Source organism: Podarcis tiliguerta, assembly GCF_965153285.1.
Source record: "Podarcis tiliguerta genome assembly, chromosome: 1".
NCBI lineage: Eukaryota > Metazoa > Chordata > Lepidosauria > Squamata > Lacertidae > Podarcis > Podarcis tiliguerta.
In genome coordinates, this window is record NC_139534.1 from 86,120,390 (window position 1) to 86,137,095 (window position 16,706).

The window sequence follows — 16,706 nt, forward strand, 5'->3', positions numbered from 1 at the left end:
ACAAATTGGTAATCCTTTAAGGCTGCTTTCACACCCAGACTGTGTCCTCTTCACACCTCACCTGAAGTCTGCTAACTTCCCTTCCTCGCCCATGGCATAGAAAAGGGAGTAGCTCTGCCTGCCCCCGTGTCCCTGGGGTCCATCGGCTACATCTGAATTAAAAAAAGGAAGTCACAGAAATGGAACACACACGTATTTGATTTTATTCACTTGGGGTGGGAGGGAGAGAATCCATATCACTCCCCTTTGGACCCCCACACACAGCAGAGGCCCAACCTTGGCCACAACAAAGCTCATTAATACTACCGTTTTAACTCAAAGTACACAGACAGCCCAAGAAGAGAACCCTCTTCCAGTCGAGAGCACACCAGGCCAAACCAAAGCTCTGCAAACTCCTGGCCTTGGAAAGGAGCACTTTAAGACAAATTTGCAATAATCGAAGTTAAAACATCAGTGCATTTTCAGAACCCAGGGAGCAAAAAATGAGAAGTGGAGCAGACCCAAGGGGGCGGGGAAGAGATTTCCAGTAAGCCCATGCAGCCATTTACCTTCTTGGGGAAGTATGCAAGGAGAAAGCAGGTCAATTGCACTAATGAATATGCAGATATGGAAATAGGCAAGATGTTGCTCCATCATAACGTGGGTCCTCAAGCTACCCTGATAAACCTAATTTCTCTCTAGCAAGAGCATCTTATTGAAACCAAAGTCATCATTCCAGTGTACTCTTAGTGGTTGATTTCCCAGTGAAGAGCGATTAGACAGACTTGCTACCTTAACAGAATGTACAACGGGCACGATGCAAGTCTTCAGATGAACCCACAGCTGCTACAGCAACTATCATGCAAGGTAAATGTAAAATGGTTACAACAGCAAGCACTGCTTCACGTGGATTGAGTTTCCCATGGTGATGAGGAGATTCTTCTTCCAATAGAAGAACATAAACCAAGGCAAGGGGGAAAGGCATGCAGATGCAAGGGGGGGCTTTGTGGCAGGATACCTTCTGTCCTGAACATCAAAGCAGCATTGTGGGATGGAATAGAGCACTTTCATCTGCTCCTGTTCATCATCTACACCAGCAGAACTGTAACTGGAGTCGTTTAAGAAAGAAAGAAACCCAGAATGCTGGGCTAGGAGCAAAGGGGCAGCAGTGAAGCTTTGACAAGGGGAAGCCACTTTCCTTGAAACTACTTCCTTTCCCCACGTGCAGCACAGATGGGACCATGATATTCAGGTAGATCTCGCCGGGGAAGGGAGGCCAGCAACAGCAGTGGTTGCACAAACAGCACCAGAGCTAGTGGACTGAGCGGCCACTGCCCTGTTTTGTTAGCAGTTTCCATAAAGGTCTGAAAGGAAACCAAGAGGGCACCAAGGAGACGAGGCAACAGGTTATATGAAACAGCAGGCCCAATAACCTCTTCATTCCTCAACTGAAGATGCTCTCTTCTCAACAGCATCAACCCACGGTTCAGGGTGTGTGTGTGTCAGGGTAAGAAATGTACGTTTCCCCAGCTGTCCAGCATATTTGCGTAATACTGCAAATATCTTGCACAAGCCCACCCACCCAAGTGGCTTGCTACAGATGGAGGCTTTTAAGTTGCTGCTCTCAAAAAGGGATCTAATTATATCACATTGGTTCAAGGCACGGCCAGTAAATGACCTTGTGCCAAAATCGGAACTTCCCCCTGTTCTAGAAGACAGTCTAGGCCCTGGGGATTCCTCACCATTCCCCTGTTTACTGCCATTTCCCTTGGAATAGTTTCAAACACAGCTTCCTTCTCCCCTCAAACATATTCTGCTAATAACAGCCAGGGGCTGGGGGAAGTGGAAACAGCAGCAGCACAGAGGTCAACTGGCAACCCTTGTGCAGTGCGCAGCAGCAGCAGCGGGGGATTCTCTGGAAGGGCCAATATTCCATTAGCTGAAGGCTGGGGTCATTTCAAATAGAAAATAATGTCCAGAGAGTTTTTGAGCAAGTGCCAGGCATGTCCATTTCTCCTCCTCTCCTCAAGAAGCCCCTAGCCATGCTCGGCTAAAAAGCAATCCTGTTCAATTCTTCCAGGTGGACTCAAGGTGCAATTGGTGTTTCGCTGATGGCCACAAGCTGCAAAGTCTCTCCTGAATCCTCAATATGAGCCATAGCGATCCTAAGAGGTGGGAGAGGGAGGACAGAAAGAGGCAACTTAGCACATTGCCCACAGAAATGATGCCATATTTCTCGGCACCTGAATACAGCAGCTAACCCCGCACCCCCAAGTTAAAACTTCAGGCCAAATATCAGGAGATAAAAGTGCCTGCTGGATCAGGTCCATGGCCCATCTAGCGCAGCATCCTGTTCTCTAATGGCCAACCAGATATAGGGAAACCCACAAGCCGATATGACAAAAGCAAGCCCATCCTACTAAGCTCTGAATAAGAGGCTTATGAACCATGTAAAAGGTTACTTTTGCTGGCAGAGAATTTCCATGCTGCCATCTCAGATCATGCAACATCTCCACTGTAAGCAAGGAGCTGCTCTCACCAATAACATGAGAAAAGAACTGGCTGTAGCCCCTGTCATCCCATCATTTGACAAAAGCAGCTCCTTGCACAGGAGCATTAGGGGAACAGCCCAAGTGTGTAAGCAGGTGAGCTTGAGGTTTGAACACACAGCGTTAAGTGTGGATGAGGCCTGCATTAAGGTTTCCGTCTTAACTTCTGTTCCAGAATTACAAAGTATATAAACACCAGTTACTTTGCATATCTTTGCATCATCAACCTGAGTCCAAGTAGCTTTGCAAAAGCTGGGAATTTAAATTTAGCATACATGGTAAGGGAATTTATTATCTTCTAGTGGACCAGTTAGCTGCTTTAGAAGTGTTGTAAACTTTTTGACCTCTACATGAATGAGAATGAAGCAAAAGCCACAGACATCACACATGGCTTCCAGGATTGTAACCTTCACTATCGGAGTTTGAACCCTGTGTGAGGCATTTAGAGCCTCTTGCCATGACTACACAACAGGCGTGCCACCTCACCTGAAGGGAATTCATCACACCATTGGCTAGAACAGCCATCTTGCCAGCAACAGACTTCACCCCTTGCTTGAACTGGGCAATATCAGCAGCAGGCAGTACATTTCCAATTGAAACACTACCTAGAGAGGCGGAAGGAAAACAACACCATCAGAGAGTTCTGCTGTATGAGGAAGATGCTCATCTTATGGAAGAGGCCTTGCTGGCTGAGATCCTAGGTTGGGAAATCCACTATGAGATCCTGTAACCCTGAGTCAGATATGTAATCTGCTCCGTGATTTGACACTCAAGTCAGCTGAGCCCATCCCTTTCTGAGTAATAGGTGTTAAGGGCCACACCAGCCCCTTGGTGACAGAAGAAAACCCGTCTCTCAAGTTGTTTGCTGACATACCCGAGTTCCCTGTCTCAGACTCTCCAAACAGATCAGCAGAGCTGATGGCATTGCTGCCAGAGAGTTGTTGGAGTCGGGATCTGGCCTCATACTGGAAAGAGAAAACAAAATAAGACGCAGGAAACAGAAGCTGGTGGTTGTCAGGTGATGGGTGGGAACAGCTTGAAGACAGAGAAATCATCCAGCACTTGCCTCGGCATCAGCTTCCCGCCCAAAGAACATGTCGGACGAGATGGCTTTGGCCCCAGCAAACTTCTGTCGAGCTTCACTGGACTCTACTACTGAGATCTTGCTCTCTGTCTCTCTTCTGTTGGTGGGTCTGAATGGAGGAGAAAGGAAAGCACTGTAACAGCAATCCATAGTGCACAGGTATTCGGCCATGGCGAGAAAGTGGAACTGCATCTGTTCAACTCCAAGTTAGTTGGATATCATAAGCCCCCTCAGCTAACAGCTATGTCATACACTGGATTGATTCACACAGCACATTAAACCATAGCTGAAACCCAGCCAGTTTTAAATGAATAAGCAGTGTGTCATGTTGCAGGCTGTTCCAAAGTTTCCACAGCACTCTTCCTGTTCCTGATGTGCCACAGTCAACACCAGGCAGAGTTGGGTATGTTTCCCCCGAAGAAACCACAAGTAGCTAGCCAAGAACAAACCCTTCTTACTGCTTGTGGTTTGGAGACAAATTTCAGGCCATGACCCAGAAGCTACAAGAAGCCAAACTCTGGCTTGTTTTGTCCACAGAACAGCAGAAGCAGGAGCAGGCAGGGAGTGCAGTGAGAACCTTTCAGCAGCACGCTTAAGGCACATTGCTTGTTCACATTAAACCACAGGTTTAGTGAATCGTTTTTCTAAACTATGGTTTCTGCAGTGTGTAAATCTGGTCACTATTTTCCTCAGTTAAACAAAGACAAAAGCCCCCTACTCTCAGCAGCAGCAGAGCGACCATCACTCAAGCAACCAGCATTTCTCAGTGGCTTAGTCAAAGCATTGCTCTGAGATTCATTCATATTGATTGCAAATGTTGTTGTTATTACATTTATGCCCCACCTTTCCTCCTGGGAGCTTCGGGTGTCACATTAGGTTTCTCTCCCTCCCTGTTTTATCCTAACAACCACCCTGCGGGATAGGTTAGGCTGAGAAACAAGGTCACCTAGGGAGCTTCATGGCTGAGTGGAAATTTGAACCCTCATCTCTGAAGTTTAGTCCATCAGACCACAATACAATGCCATTTTGAAAGTGCTTGAGGCAAAATGCCTTGGGAAAGCCTATGAGGCCTTTTTGTTAGGTGCCGGTTAAAGAGCAGTCATATATGTCCCTGAACAGTTCCTTCAAGAAACTACTTTCCAGATGGGACCCCACTCATCACTTTTACCTTTCACCAATGGGCCGAATACTGGAGATAGTGATGTCTGTCTCCTCTTCCCCTTTGTCAATCCCCCAGGTGTTGTCTGTTTCCCACTGCGAGCCAAAAGCATCTCCTATTGAGAAAGGATTATCTTTGTACCTATGAAAAAAAAAAATGAGAGGAGATTTATCCAGGCCAGATAAAGAAAAGCTGGGCAAGAGCGAATAGCACTGCAACCACTCAGTCTTACTTGGGTGGTCCGGATGTGAAACTTCCAGTGTCTTCAAACAGATCCAGCTGGGACCGAGAGGACTTTGCAGTCACTGGTGTTTCTTGTTCTATCATTTGCATCTCGGAAAGGACAGAGTGCGAGATGGAACTAGGAGGAAGAAGACCAAGATAAAACCCTACTGGCAGAGCCCAACACCTACTTCTCAACATTAGAACTACATTGGCTCAAAAATAAGGCCCAAGTCAATCTAGTCTGCCTCCCTTTAAAGGAGCTCAAGGTGTTACTCATCAAATTCTGCAGGCAGCCTCCCATCCTGTCACTATCCAGGCCTTCTGGCTTTTCAGAAAGGTTGCTACATGACTTCATTCAGGCTGCGCCCTGAGCTAACCAGAATGTAGAGATCATGGCAAAAGCAGATGTGAGACTTAAAAGACTGCAAGCAGGGGTTTCTTATTGCTAAAACTTATGCTGTATACAGTCTGGGTGGGTAAGAAATAAACAATGAGGGAGCCAGGAGAGTGTCTCATTTTCTAAAGATACAAATTTCATTATACCTCAGATCAGATTCTACAAGATGGAAAAGCAGAAGAGCCACCCAAGGCTGAAGATCTATAGGAAAGAAGTAATCTTTTGATTGGGGCAAATGTAGATTACACTCAAGGGCTAATATTCAGGATTCACAAGCCACTCCAAATGGAGTAGACTGGAGGAACTCAGCTCACCAATGATGTTCTCTTGAACCACAATCTTCCTGCCTATTGAGACAGCAGCAACTAAACCCCCAAGCGATCTTGGGGCAGATGTTACACTAAAATCTACCCACTCGGCACATTCTCCTTGTTCTTCATGTATAGCAAATACCTCCTGGATACCAATCCCATGCCCAGTCTCTCAGCTTGTTCACGCTTTTTTCCTTCCAGGTTCTGGAGTTTCTTCTCCTCCTTCTTCCGATCAATCTGCAACTCCTGGTATGCCAGTCTCATTGAGGCAACTCTGAGGGAGACAACAAAATCAACTGGCAGGGGAGTCCAGAATACATATAAACTACCCACATATCTCATCATTCTGAAATGAGGAAATGGGTAAGCAGGACAGATTTTATGTACTCAAAAAAGCTCAGGACTGGGCAGGACAACACTTATTTAGTCCTGACTTTGTTATGTGCCAATTGCTTCATCATTCCATGCCAAATACAAGTTTTCCTATGAGAGGAAGCTTGTCCCAAGAACTCTGCATGCAAACATATACAGATCCTAACTTGAGGATGCTGCAAGTGTGCCTCACTTACAGGGACTCCTCAGCTTGCTTCTTGCACTCTGCAGCCTGTTGTTCCCTCATCTTTTCAGCCACCTGGGCCTGTCGTTCAATTTCAGTGAAACTCTGGCTGCTCACTTTTTGAGCTCCAAGACCCTTTTTGGCCCCCAGCTGGAAGAAACAGAAACAGAATAAAGGTTCCAAGAAAAGCCACAGTGAGCCTTTAAAATGGCAAAACCAAAGGATCAAGTACTGCAAACGATGCAAGGGGCGCAGAGAGAGTCAGTGAACAAATCTGGCCAGTTCAAGACAAATTTGATAGGCCCCTCCAAATGCTGAAAGGGAAGATTTGAAGGGTGGGAATTCTTTTGTGCTCAGCAGGCCAGATCCTTATCTGTCCCCATCCCTGCAGAGCAACTGTGACAGTTGCTTGGTGCAACCCACCTGTTAAAAGTCGCTTACACAGGGCTTGGGAACTGCAGCACAAGGGGCTTTGCCATCCCTATGCTTAGTTACCAGTGCTGAGCACAAGGCTGGCCAAGCTGCTTTCTGCAGAGATAAGTTTACCAATGATGTAATCTCTCCCTGCCTCCCCCACCCAGCTTTTTCAAGCTCATTCTGAATATTTCTCTATATGCACAGTATTTGGTTGTGTGTACAATCACTGAAATAAAATCCAGTCAAGAATCAGGCAGATCCCTGCCCTGGAAGCACTGATACCCACAAATAGCATATAATGCAAAACTGATTAGAGAAAATCCTTATTAGATACTCAAGGCAAATGGCAAGGCCATTTTCTGGGTAGATGTGGACTGGGGAGCAAATCTTTATCAGAAAAAAGAGATGTGTGGAGTTAGACAAAATCCCTCTCAGCAGACATACCCCTTTCTTAGTAGCACCTGGCTTCTTCTTTCCAATGAGTGAAGGTTTTATTTCTGCAACAGGGAAAAATAATGAGCAGACATGAAAGACAGCAAGAAATCTGCTGTTAGTCCCAACACTAGTAGCAGTTATTTAAGGCTTTTGTGGCACATTGAAAGCTATGCCAAGTGTGCCAGATGCATAGTTAATACACCCAACAGCTCTGGCAGCAGCATAGAGAAATCCAAAGGCAGTATGACAGGCCACACCATGCAATTTCAGATTAGCCGCTTTGTGGTCCCCCTTCCTGAGTTGAAAAAACAGCATAAAATCACCCCAAGAAGTGGTGCTTCAAAGAATCTGGTTTGAAAAACTAGACTGATTTCCCAATATGTTACATATATTGCAACAAAAAACTGGTGCTTGAGAAGCCAAAGGGTGCCTGGTAGCTCAGGTTGGCCTTGGAGAAGAGCTCTAGTGGCAACAAAGCACCGCTGCAGGACTGAAGCTGCATTTTCTAGGGAGGCTGCTCAGTATTCCTAATGCAGTTAGCAACGCAAGTGCCTCCTTGAAACGAGCCACGTGTGTCCACTTGGCTGACTGCAATGATAGCAAAGAGCAGGATGGATCCTCAACTTCACTAGTGAGGAAGATCAACTTCCTTGAAATGACAATTTGAATGTAGAAGACAGACAACCCCTGGCCTGAAGGCAGAACCACAGAAAGAGAAGGCAGAGGCAAGGCACCACAAGTAGCCAGTGCAGGCCCTTAGCCAGTTACCTCTGGCAGGAGCAGCCCCTTGCCGAGACAGACACATGGATGCGTCTGAGGAAGAAAAAGACATGTACATGTTGGAAACTAAAATGGTACGTTCTAGGTATAGTCTGCGCTCAGGAGAGATCGAAACACATCTTCCACAAGAAGGCCCAAGCAAAATTGCAGGCACAGGATAGTAGCATCTATAGGCCGGAATCAGACATTGTGGTTTATCGGACCAGGCACAGATCCTGTGCACGCAAGCTCTCTCTGTCCTTCTCCACACACACACTGCTTTGATGAAGGCAACCTAGTTCATAGTGACATCGGATCCAGAAACTGTGCTTTAAGGTCCTCCTCCAAACCAAATCCGATTCTAGTTTCATATTCTTGAGCCCGTAAAGTACAGTTTCCCTGTTTTGACATCCAGGTAAACTGTGGTTAGAATACAAGGTAGCTTCGCCAAAGTTGAATGGATATGGGTAGGAGGAGCAAACATGCATGTAACTATTCCTGATCCAATACACCACGGTGTAGCAGACTGGATTGTTAAAATCAGAATCAGATCATAGTCTTCAGTAATGGCTAGTTCCTCTTGACGAATATGTCAATAATAGTTCTAATTTGCAATTATTTGCTCGATACTACCCCAGTCCCCCTGGTGAATTATTGCTTTTGACCTAAACAAACACTGGGATCTCAAGGTCAGAAGGAACAGGCCATCCAGAAATTGCAGAATATATGGTATGCTGATACCATATATGGGAAGAGTCTCCAATATTGAAAAAAACTTTTTCTTAATTCTGTGCAAGGATGAATGATCATCTTCATATTTGAAGGCCGTTATACTGATGCAGCAGATTTGCTTTTTGATGCTCTGGAGGGTAGGGTCCAATCCAACAAATTAAAATTACAAGAAAGGGGATTGTGACTAAAAATTATGAAGAGCTTCCTGATGGAACAAGCAGCTGACAGGTGAACATACTTGTGTGGAAGTGAGAGACTCTCTTTTGTTAGAAATCTCTAAGCAGATGTTGGATCACCCATCTGGCATGGTTTCAAATTGGTTGAGGGGATTGAGATTCCTGCACTGAAGGGTCAATTCTCTAATTTTATGCCTAATGGCCAATTTCCTCTACCAGCCAGTTGGACTAGATGATCTTTAGGTATATTCCAACTCTATAGTTCTAATTTTCAAAAGTCAAACTTTTAGAAGTGACCCAATTCCTCCTCCAGAGTCAGAAGCACTGGCCTCCCTTACCTGATTCAGCATCTGAAATAAACTCTGTTATTAATGCAGACCAGCTACTCAAATTAAATGGTAAGCCACTGAGACATTATGTTTAACATAACAGGAAACAGGGGAGATTACACTTACCAAGAGACCCTTTAGGAGAAGTGCTCAGCAGGTCGATAGATGGACCCTGGTCAGGCTCTATGGGCAAGAACACACACACTTATTTTTTAAAATGGCAACTAAGGTAGAGCAAAGAAGATGCATGTCTTGTGTCCAGTATCTTGGACAATTAAAATGATTTTTTCTCATCCAACAAAATGTTGATGCTCCAGGACCACTGCTTACTATCCAGAAAACTCCCTGCAGGAAATTACTGGACAGCTAGTAGAAACCACCAGAGTCTCACTGACAGTCAAGAATACACATCCCCAAACTTGGCCCTCCAGATATTTTGGGACTACAGCTCTCACCATCCCTAGCTAACAGGACCAGTGCTCAGAGATGATGGGAACTGTAGTCCCAAAACATCTGGAGGGCCGAGTTTGGAGGTGCCTGGTCAAGAATATTCCAAGCAACAGAACTGCTTCCACACACCTGATACTTTTTAATCTATATAGAAGGGGTGGGGAACCCATGGCCTTCTATATATTGTTGAACTCCAGCTCCCATCAGCCCCAAGCAATGTCATCACTGATGTGGGTTGATGGGAACTGTAGTTCATCAACTTCTGAAAGACAGAGGTTCCCCACCCCTGCCCTATAGGAAATGCAGGACTCCTTAACTTAAGTCATGCAACGTAAAGAGAAAAATAAAATGTTCACTTCAAGAGAACATGGGTATGGCTGCCAAATGTTGTGGAGAGATGCCACAACATGCATACAACAATGAAGCAATTCTTCAATCCTCTATATTGACTCATGTGTTACACTGCACATATCCTCTGCTCATCATCCATCCTGAGAACAAGCAAGATCAAGTGTCTTTCCAGCCAGGCTAGGAAGATTCAAAAGGGGCAAAGGAGCTAAATAGCGATACTCACGTTGAACTTCATTATTCTCAGTAGACTTTGCTGTTCTCTCCAATTCTAGCGAAGGCTGTACTGTGCTCTGGCCTGTTTCAGCCATATCCCAGGTATTACAATCCTTTAAAAAAAATGAACTGGCCCTCAGGAAGATGCAACAATTTGGATCGGACAGTACAAATAGATCAAACTCAGAAACCCTTGGTTAACAGGATATGCATTTCAAACGCATAACACCCAGTAAGCATTAACAGTGTTCTCAAGTATTACAATGCATGCCCTCAAGGTGGCTTCTTGTGGGGAAATCTGGAGCCAAGCCGATTTAAGACTCAGGCCGTGCTGTCCCATATCTTTAGACATAATCTCCTCGGTGGCAAGAAACAGTTTTGGAGAAGGAAACCCAATCCCTTGAGACCAGCTCTACAATCCTAAGCATGCTTAAGTAGATGGTACCCTGAAATCAACGGAACTGCCAGTTTAGAGTCCAAGTGGAAATCTGCCAGTCTTGCCCCTGTACAGTGGTGCCTCACAAGACGAAAAGAATCCGTTCCGCGAGTCTTTTCGTCTTGCGGTTTTTTCGTCTTGCGAAGCAAGCCCATTGACGGATTGGCGCTATTAGCGCTATTGACATTTTAAGGGCTAAAAACGGCTTTTTAAGGCTAAAGGGATTAGTGGTTTTGCTGCTAAAATGCTTTTAGCAGCTTAGCGATTCAGAAAAAGGGGTTTTGGAGCAAAAAAAAAAACCCCCGAAAATTTTCATCAATTTTCGTCTTGCGAAGCAAGCCCATAGGAAAATTCGTCTTGCGAAGCGCCTCTGCAGACAGAAAACCCTTTCGTCTTGCGGGTTTTCCGTCTTGCGAGGCATTCGTCTTGCGGGGCACCACTGTACTAGAGAGAATGTATTCTAGACGGGAAAGACATAAGCTATGAATCATCTTGTTGAACAAAACCAAGAGTTCATCTAGTTTAAAACTCCATTTCTAGGAAGCTCAGAAGCAGTGCAGAAACTAAAAGCAATCATCTCTTTGAACCCAGGATCCAGTATCTGGAAGTATACTGCCCCTGAGCAAGGTCAGGGTGGGGAGATCCTAAGCAAAGAGCCCTGCTTATCCTTTGTGAACAAGAAAAAAAGAAGAAGAAGGGAAGGGAAGAAGTAGAAGTAGAAGAACACAGGCTCTGCACGAACAGGAATCCCAGGGTCCATCTCCACTTGGAGGGTCGTGGGTGGCGGGGCTAGGAAGACCACCTCTGACTGGAGAACAGTCAACACTCAAATCAAAGAAGACTGAGCCAAAAAGACCACTGATCTGACTCTGTGGCCATGTCACACCAAGTCAGTTCATGGCTGAGCCTGAACGCACTGGCTCCCAAAGAGGAGGTTCCAGCTACTTTGCTGCTCCTCGGGCTTTGTAGGTCAGCACAGCACCTCAGCTAGGGTTTGGCTCAGTTTGTCATTCGAACCTGGGACTATGGTTAAGGTCTCTCTTCCTTAACTACGATCTGTAGCCAAAATTTTTCCTAAGGTTACAGGTGGTGGTCAAGGAGGAAAGATCTTCACCACAATCCAAGCCAAACCTTGATTACTGTGACATGCAAACCAGGCCAGTTTGCATGTATGAATGTAAACTACCGCCTCAAGGAGGCAAACGAGGTGAATATGGCAGGTCCAAACCACTGAGCAGCACGGCCCCTCCAACTTGGTCTATGTAGGTCACAGAGTTTTGGATCAAATACATTCATGACCTGTAGTTCCCCCATCAATGAAGGTTTCTGATGGAAAGGGGCAATCCAAGTTGGCTCAACACACCTGTGTATGTTCCAAGAAGAAATCGGCATCACTCTTTTCTGGGGAGTGGCCTGGAGTTCCACTCAGCCCATCAATCAGGAGCTGGAAAAGGAGAAAATAGTTTGTCGTATTCAGTAGCAAGCACCATGGTCCCTGATCCTTCCCAACAGCAAAGAGGCTCATCTGCACTTACATCATTCCCATACTTGGCCATCGCAGCAGTTGCCAGCTGCCGGATCTTCTCCCGGTACATCTGGGCTGCACGGCTATTATACTTGGCACTGGCATCTGTGGTGGTGCAACCATACTGGCGGAAAAAGGCAGTCTGGCGGGGGTGGACAGGAAATTTAGTTGAAGTCCAAGATTAGAAAAAGGAAGAGCAAATGAAACAAACGGGTAACTTCCTGCAACTAAAGGGCCCAATTCCAGACACAGACCTGCAAGAATTCAGCTTTCTCTTGGAAGCAGGAGTTTCAGGAACACAGGCCACCATGTCCTTTTATTTTATAAGCAAGTTTGATAAACAAATATTTATTAAGAAAACACCAACCACCTGACTATGACATCTGCCAAAGAGGAGCATGGTAAAAAGGCATGCAACCAAAGATCATCAACTTCAAATGGCTCCTTACCGCATTGGCATTGCTACCCACTTGCATACACCTCAGCTGAAACCAGCTCCAGTTGAAATCAAGCTCTGTGGACCTGACAAGAGAACAAAACCTGGAGTCATTATCTCAGAAAAGTTCACCAGATCAGGCTCAGAAGGGTTTGAACAACATAATAGACAATGGAAGCAGATCTCTGGGAATATATGAGCTACTGTTAGTGCCCCTGAACCAATAAATATCTTCCATGTTAGTTTCCGGGTGAGGGCAGTGGCCAGAGGTGTACCTTGGTTTCCTTGTGCCCTTGGGCAAGGAGATGTTGTACCAGCGCCTCTATAGCCAGGAGAGAGCAAGGACCAGAAACTCAAAAAGTCTGCTTTGCATTGCATTTTGCACTGCACCAGTGACTCCCTTTGTGGCCATCAGGGTCAGATCTGCTCTGCTCCACACCTCCTCCTCCTCCATTGGTCTATCTGTCTACCTTCCTCCCTCCACTCCCTGCTTTCCCTTCTGCCTCCTTCCTCCCTTCCTTTTTCCTCCTCCTGCAACTCTTACCCACTCCCTGTCTTTCTTCCCTAAGCCTTGCTAGGCACTCCACTCACACTTCTGACTGGGAAGGGGGCACCACAGGGTTGCTGAGATGGCCCATGTCAGCAACCAGATTCCTCTGGTGAGGGCGCCCAGATTCCTAGCCACTCCAAGCCAGATGGAGAGATGTGATTTTTGTGCCTCCCTGACCCTGCGTCCTTGGTGGGGGCCAACCTGGCCAACCTCTAGGTACACCCCTGGCAGTGGCTCATGTGTTACCAGAGCTTTGACCCAGTTGTATTTGGTTGTTTGAACTCCTTCAGTCTGGCCTGTTAACCAGAATAATTTCAGACTGAATACAAGGTAGTGGGTACCCAATAATTCAGATGCAAAAGTATTGGCAAGGAGAATATGTTTTGAGCACACGAGCAAAAAGACTCTTCAGATGTATCCAGCTAGCATGCATTTATCTTTTTTTCCAAGAAACACACAAAAATACCAAGTGGACAATTTTTTGGATTAGGGAAAAGCAAGCACACACAAAGGAAGACAGCTTGCTTCTCTTAGGATCTTCTGTTGAGGCCCTGCTCTGACTTCTTTATCAGGAGTGCACCATAAAACAATAAAGGAGGGGTTTTTCAGTGGTGGTACCCTGGCTATGGAATACCATCTCCCAAGGAGGAATGCCTGGGGCCAACTTTACAAGCTTTTAGATGCCAGATTCAGACACTTTTATTCAACTAGGTATTTTTAAAAGTATATATGTCTCAACATGTTTTGAGCTTTTATTTGTTCTTTTGTGTTTTGGTTTTTTGAAATTGTATTATGAATTACATTATCAGTGCCCTGAAATCTGATCCAATGAAAGGAGGGACGGTATAGAAAGCTTCTAAATAAATAAATGGCTAATTTAAAAGATACAAAACTCATCTCAGTATGTGCTGGTCAACAATACTTTAAAGAAGCGTTTGTACTCTCTGAAATAATGTTTTCTCCCCCCCCCCCCCAAAAAAAAAAATATTGGGGGAGGGATGTCTGTTGTAGGACAGGATATGTTTACATGCTCTTTTTATTGAAAATCAATTTTAAAATATTTTTAAAAGCAGCAGCAGCAGTGTTTGTACTGTTGAAATAGATGTGATGGCTTTAGCACTGCTGTCAAGCAGCTCTGCAGAAACTTCTTTGACATGTTCTTCAAAGCCTTATCTAATTTGTGTACATACTTCTATAGGCTCATAAATACAGGAAGAAATGGCCATGAAAACCACCAGAGAGAATTATGCACTCCAGAGCTTGGGAAAGCTGTTGTACCCATACTTTGTACATTCATTTACTAAAACAGAAATACAGAAATACAAATGATTCTAGCTGATACACTTCTAACCAATGAAAGTTTCCTCTAGATGTATGAATTTCATTTCTCCTGGTATGGTACTGTCAGCCATGAGATACTCAGAAATCAATATGTATCAAATATCTCACTTCTGTCACATGACACAGCAGCCAGAAGAAGCTATGTACTTCTTGCTTTGCCAAAATTGCATGGTCCTGCTCCAACACAGAATTCTACTTTCCTTCTGTTCACCGAGGACAAAGAGAGAGCATTTCAGGTAAGGAACTATTATAAGAGCCAAAGAGCTTACACTGTAAGAACAAGAACTAGGGCTAGCTAGCTAGCCTGTGTGAGTAATCCGATACTCTCACAGAAGTAGGTCAGGAAAAGGGTAAGTGTGGGCTTTCAAGCTTCACAAATGTATTGAAATAACACAAATACTTCAATGTATTAGAAGTCAGCCAAAAGGAGAAAAAAAAAGAGCATGTTCAAGGGTCTGTTCAAGCATGTTCACTGCTCAGTTTTTATATAACATACTTTACATGTGCAATAAAGTCAGAGATCAAGTGTTAGAGATGGACAGCTTTTATGACCATTGCACATCACCTCAAATGTAAAATCTTTCAACAGACAGCAGTGGAGGAGTGTCAAGTGGTGGAAAATTCAAGTATGAAATCAGTCTCAGTGCACTACAGTGAACAGTTGTTATTTTTATACATTGCCAAGGAAGGAGGAAGCTTTACAGAATTCTAACATGGCCCCCAACTCCAATGTTTTCTTCCATTGGTGTGGAAACAGGTTTTTAACCAAAGGAATGCCTGTAGCAACTCTCTTCCTTCCATAGCTAATCACTAGGATTGTTGCATGGCAAACAGAAACATTTTCTGAAATGATGATTCCCCTCTTTTTGAATTTCCCTTCAAATGCTATATAGGTACAAACAAGCATGCACTCACTACAACACAAAATATTAACTAATGCCACCTATAAAATGAAAATACCAGAAAGAAACACACAAATCTATCACTCAATTTGCAGAAGTATATAAATAAATTAAATAGTGCAAACTTGTATGCAGTCACACACCATGTGCAAAATAATTTTTAAACATCATAGCAATCAGCAGTGCATTTTCTGAGTATCATAACTACATCTGTAGATGAACGGAACATTACAAAGAAGTTCATTCAATACTTGTCTAACTACGAAAGTAGCCATCTCTAAGTCATCAAGAACAAACTTCACCACAAATATATTACAGTGCTTTTTTCTGGGGGTACTCAAGGGTACCCAGTAATAGCAACTTTTCCTTCCAGATGTTAAAAGTGTGGCACTTATTGCAACAACTTCATGGTGAGTACCAATCTGTATAATGAACTATATAAATATCCTGCCTGTTTTCAAACAGCAGTACACTGAGAGGAAGGGGATTAGGCTATTCTTAGGATCCTCAAAGATTACCTAATCAAACACGTTTTACTGCACAAGAGCCATTTTAGGATTAAACATAGGGACCACAATTACACAAGACCAGTCTGGAGTTGCACACTATGAGCCACGCTGATCGTTGGTCCCCGTTCGACTAAGCGGGATCCTGTATCTCTCACGTTCCTCATCTTACCTCCCACCCCTCAAAAAACAAACAAAACTCTAGTACTCACCGGATAAAGCTGAGATGCACACCCAGCGACCGGTGAACCCCAGAGCAGTCAATGCAGAGAAACACTCCATAGGTGATGCTGGCCCAGCTCGGGTTCTTCGCGCCGCAGTCAAAGCAGGACTACAAGAAACAGAAGAGAAGCTAGGAGGAAGACCAACAGGGAGCCACCGGGAAAGGAAGCACAGCAGGCCAGCTTCCTTATAGGGAGCCAGTATGTCTGGTCTGGCACCAGTGACTCTTAACTATGACGAGTCTTTCCCCACCCTGTAGCTTGAAACGAGGGGACTGCGGGGATGAAACGGGCCGCTGTGCTTTGAGGGGACGCAGGTGCCGTCCTCCTTCAAGGTCTCAAACCTCACGGTCCCAGCCCTGCCGCAGGTGGACAGGACTGCGGCGGTGGCAGAACCTAACCGGAAGGGGACGGTGGGGAGGGGAGACGCTGGGCCGGCGGGCGTCTGCCATCGGGAACGGCGGCCAAAGGGACACTCCAGAGCCTCCTGCCTCAACTCCCCGCGCTCGGTACCTTGTTGGGCGGCGCAGACCGAAGCCGCTTGAAAAGGGTCTGAATCTCCGCCTTGCTGGGCCCGGCCGCCATGTTTTCTTTTTCCCAGCACCCACCGCGGCCGGCAACAGGTCGCCGCGGGGACCAATCCGCGCGCGGGGTGTTTCCCTCCGAC

General features: G+C 45.3%; 1 protein-coding gene across 2 annotated transcripts; it reads right to left on the minus strand.

Moving 5' to 3' along the window:
* Window positions 1-180: 180 nt before the first annotated feature.
* Window positions 181-16,705, minus strand: ARFGAP2 (ARF GTPase activating protein 2). 2 transcript variants are annotated; one of them, XM_083457062.1, is made up of 17 exons: window positions 16,553-16,705; window positions 16,031-16,149; window positions 12,533-12,605; window positions 12,094-12,225; window positions 11,922-12,002; window positions 10,133-10,235; window positions 9,235-9,291; window positions 7,881-7,925; window positions 7,122-7,174; window positions 6,274-6,410; window positions 5,847-5,978; window positions 5,004-5,132; window positions 4,781-4,912; window positions 3,595-3,721; window positions 3,403-3,493; window positions 3,015-3,133; window positions 181-2,144 (listed from the first exon to the last, which is right to left on the minus strand). In XM_083457062.1, the coding sequence occupies exons 1-17, from the start codon at window positions 16,622-16,624 to the stop codon at window positions 2,124-2,126; spliced, it is 1,623 nt and encodes a 540-aa protein (XP_083313188.1). In that variant the 5' UTR covers window positions 16,625-16,705; the 3' UTR covers window positions 181-2,123. The 2 variants fall into 2 exon arrangements, with proteins under 2 accessions (XP_083313188.1, XP_083313189.1); XM_083457063.1 differs by lacking the exon at window positions 7,881-7,925.
* Window position 16,706: the final 1 nt, after the last annotated feature.

Excerpts from the sequence above, each read along its gene's own strand:
- ARFGAP2 (XM_083457062.1), bottom strand. The coding sequence starts at position 16,624 with ATGGCGGCCGGGCCCAGCAAGGCGGAGATTCAGACCCTTTTCAAGCGG. Across the intron at positions 9,292-10,132 it reads TGAGAATAATGAAGTTCAAC|AGCCTGACCAGGGTCCATCT; the intron begins GTGAGTATCGCT and ends TCTTGCCCATAG. Across the intron at positions 3,722-4,780 it reads ATTCGGCCCATTGGTGAAAG|ACCCACCAACAGAAGAGAGA; the intron begins GTAAAAGTGATG and ends TCCTCCATTCAG.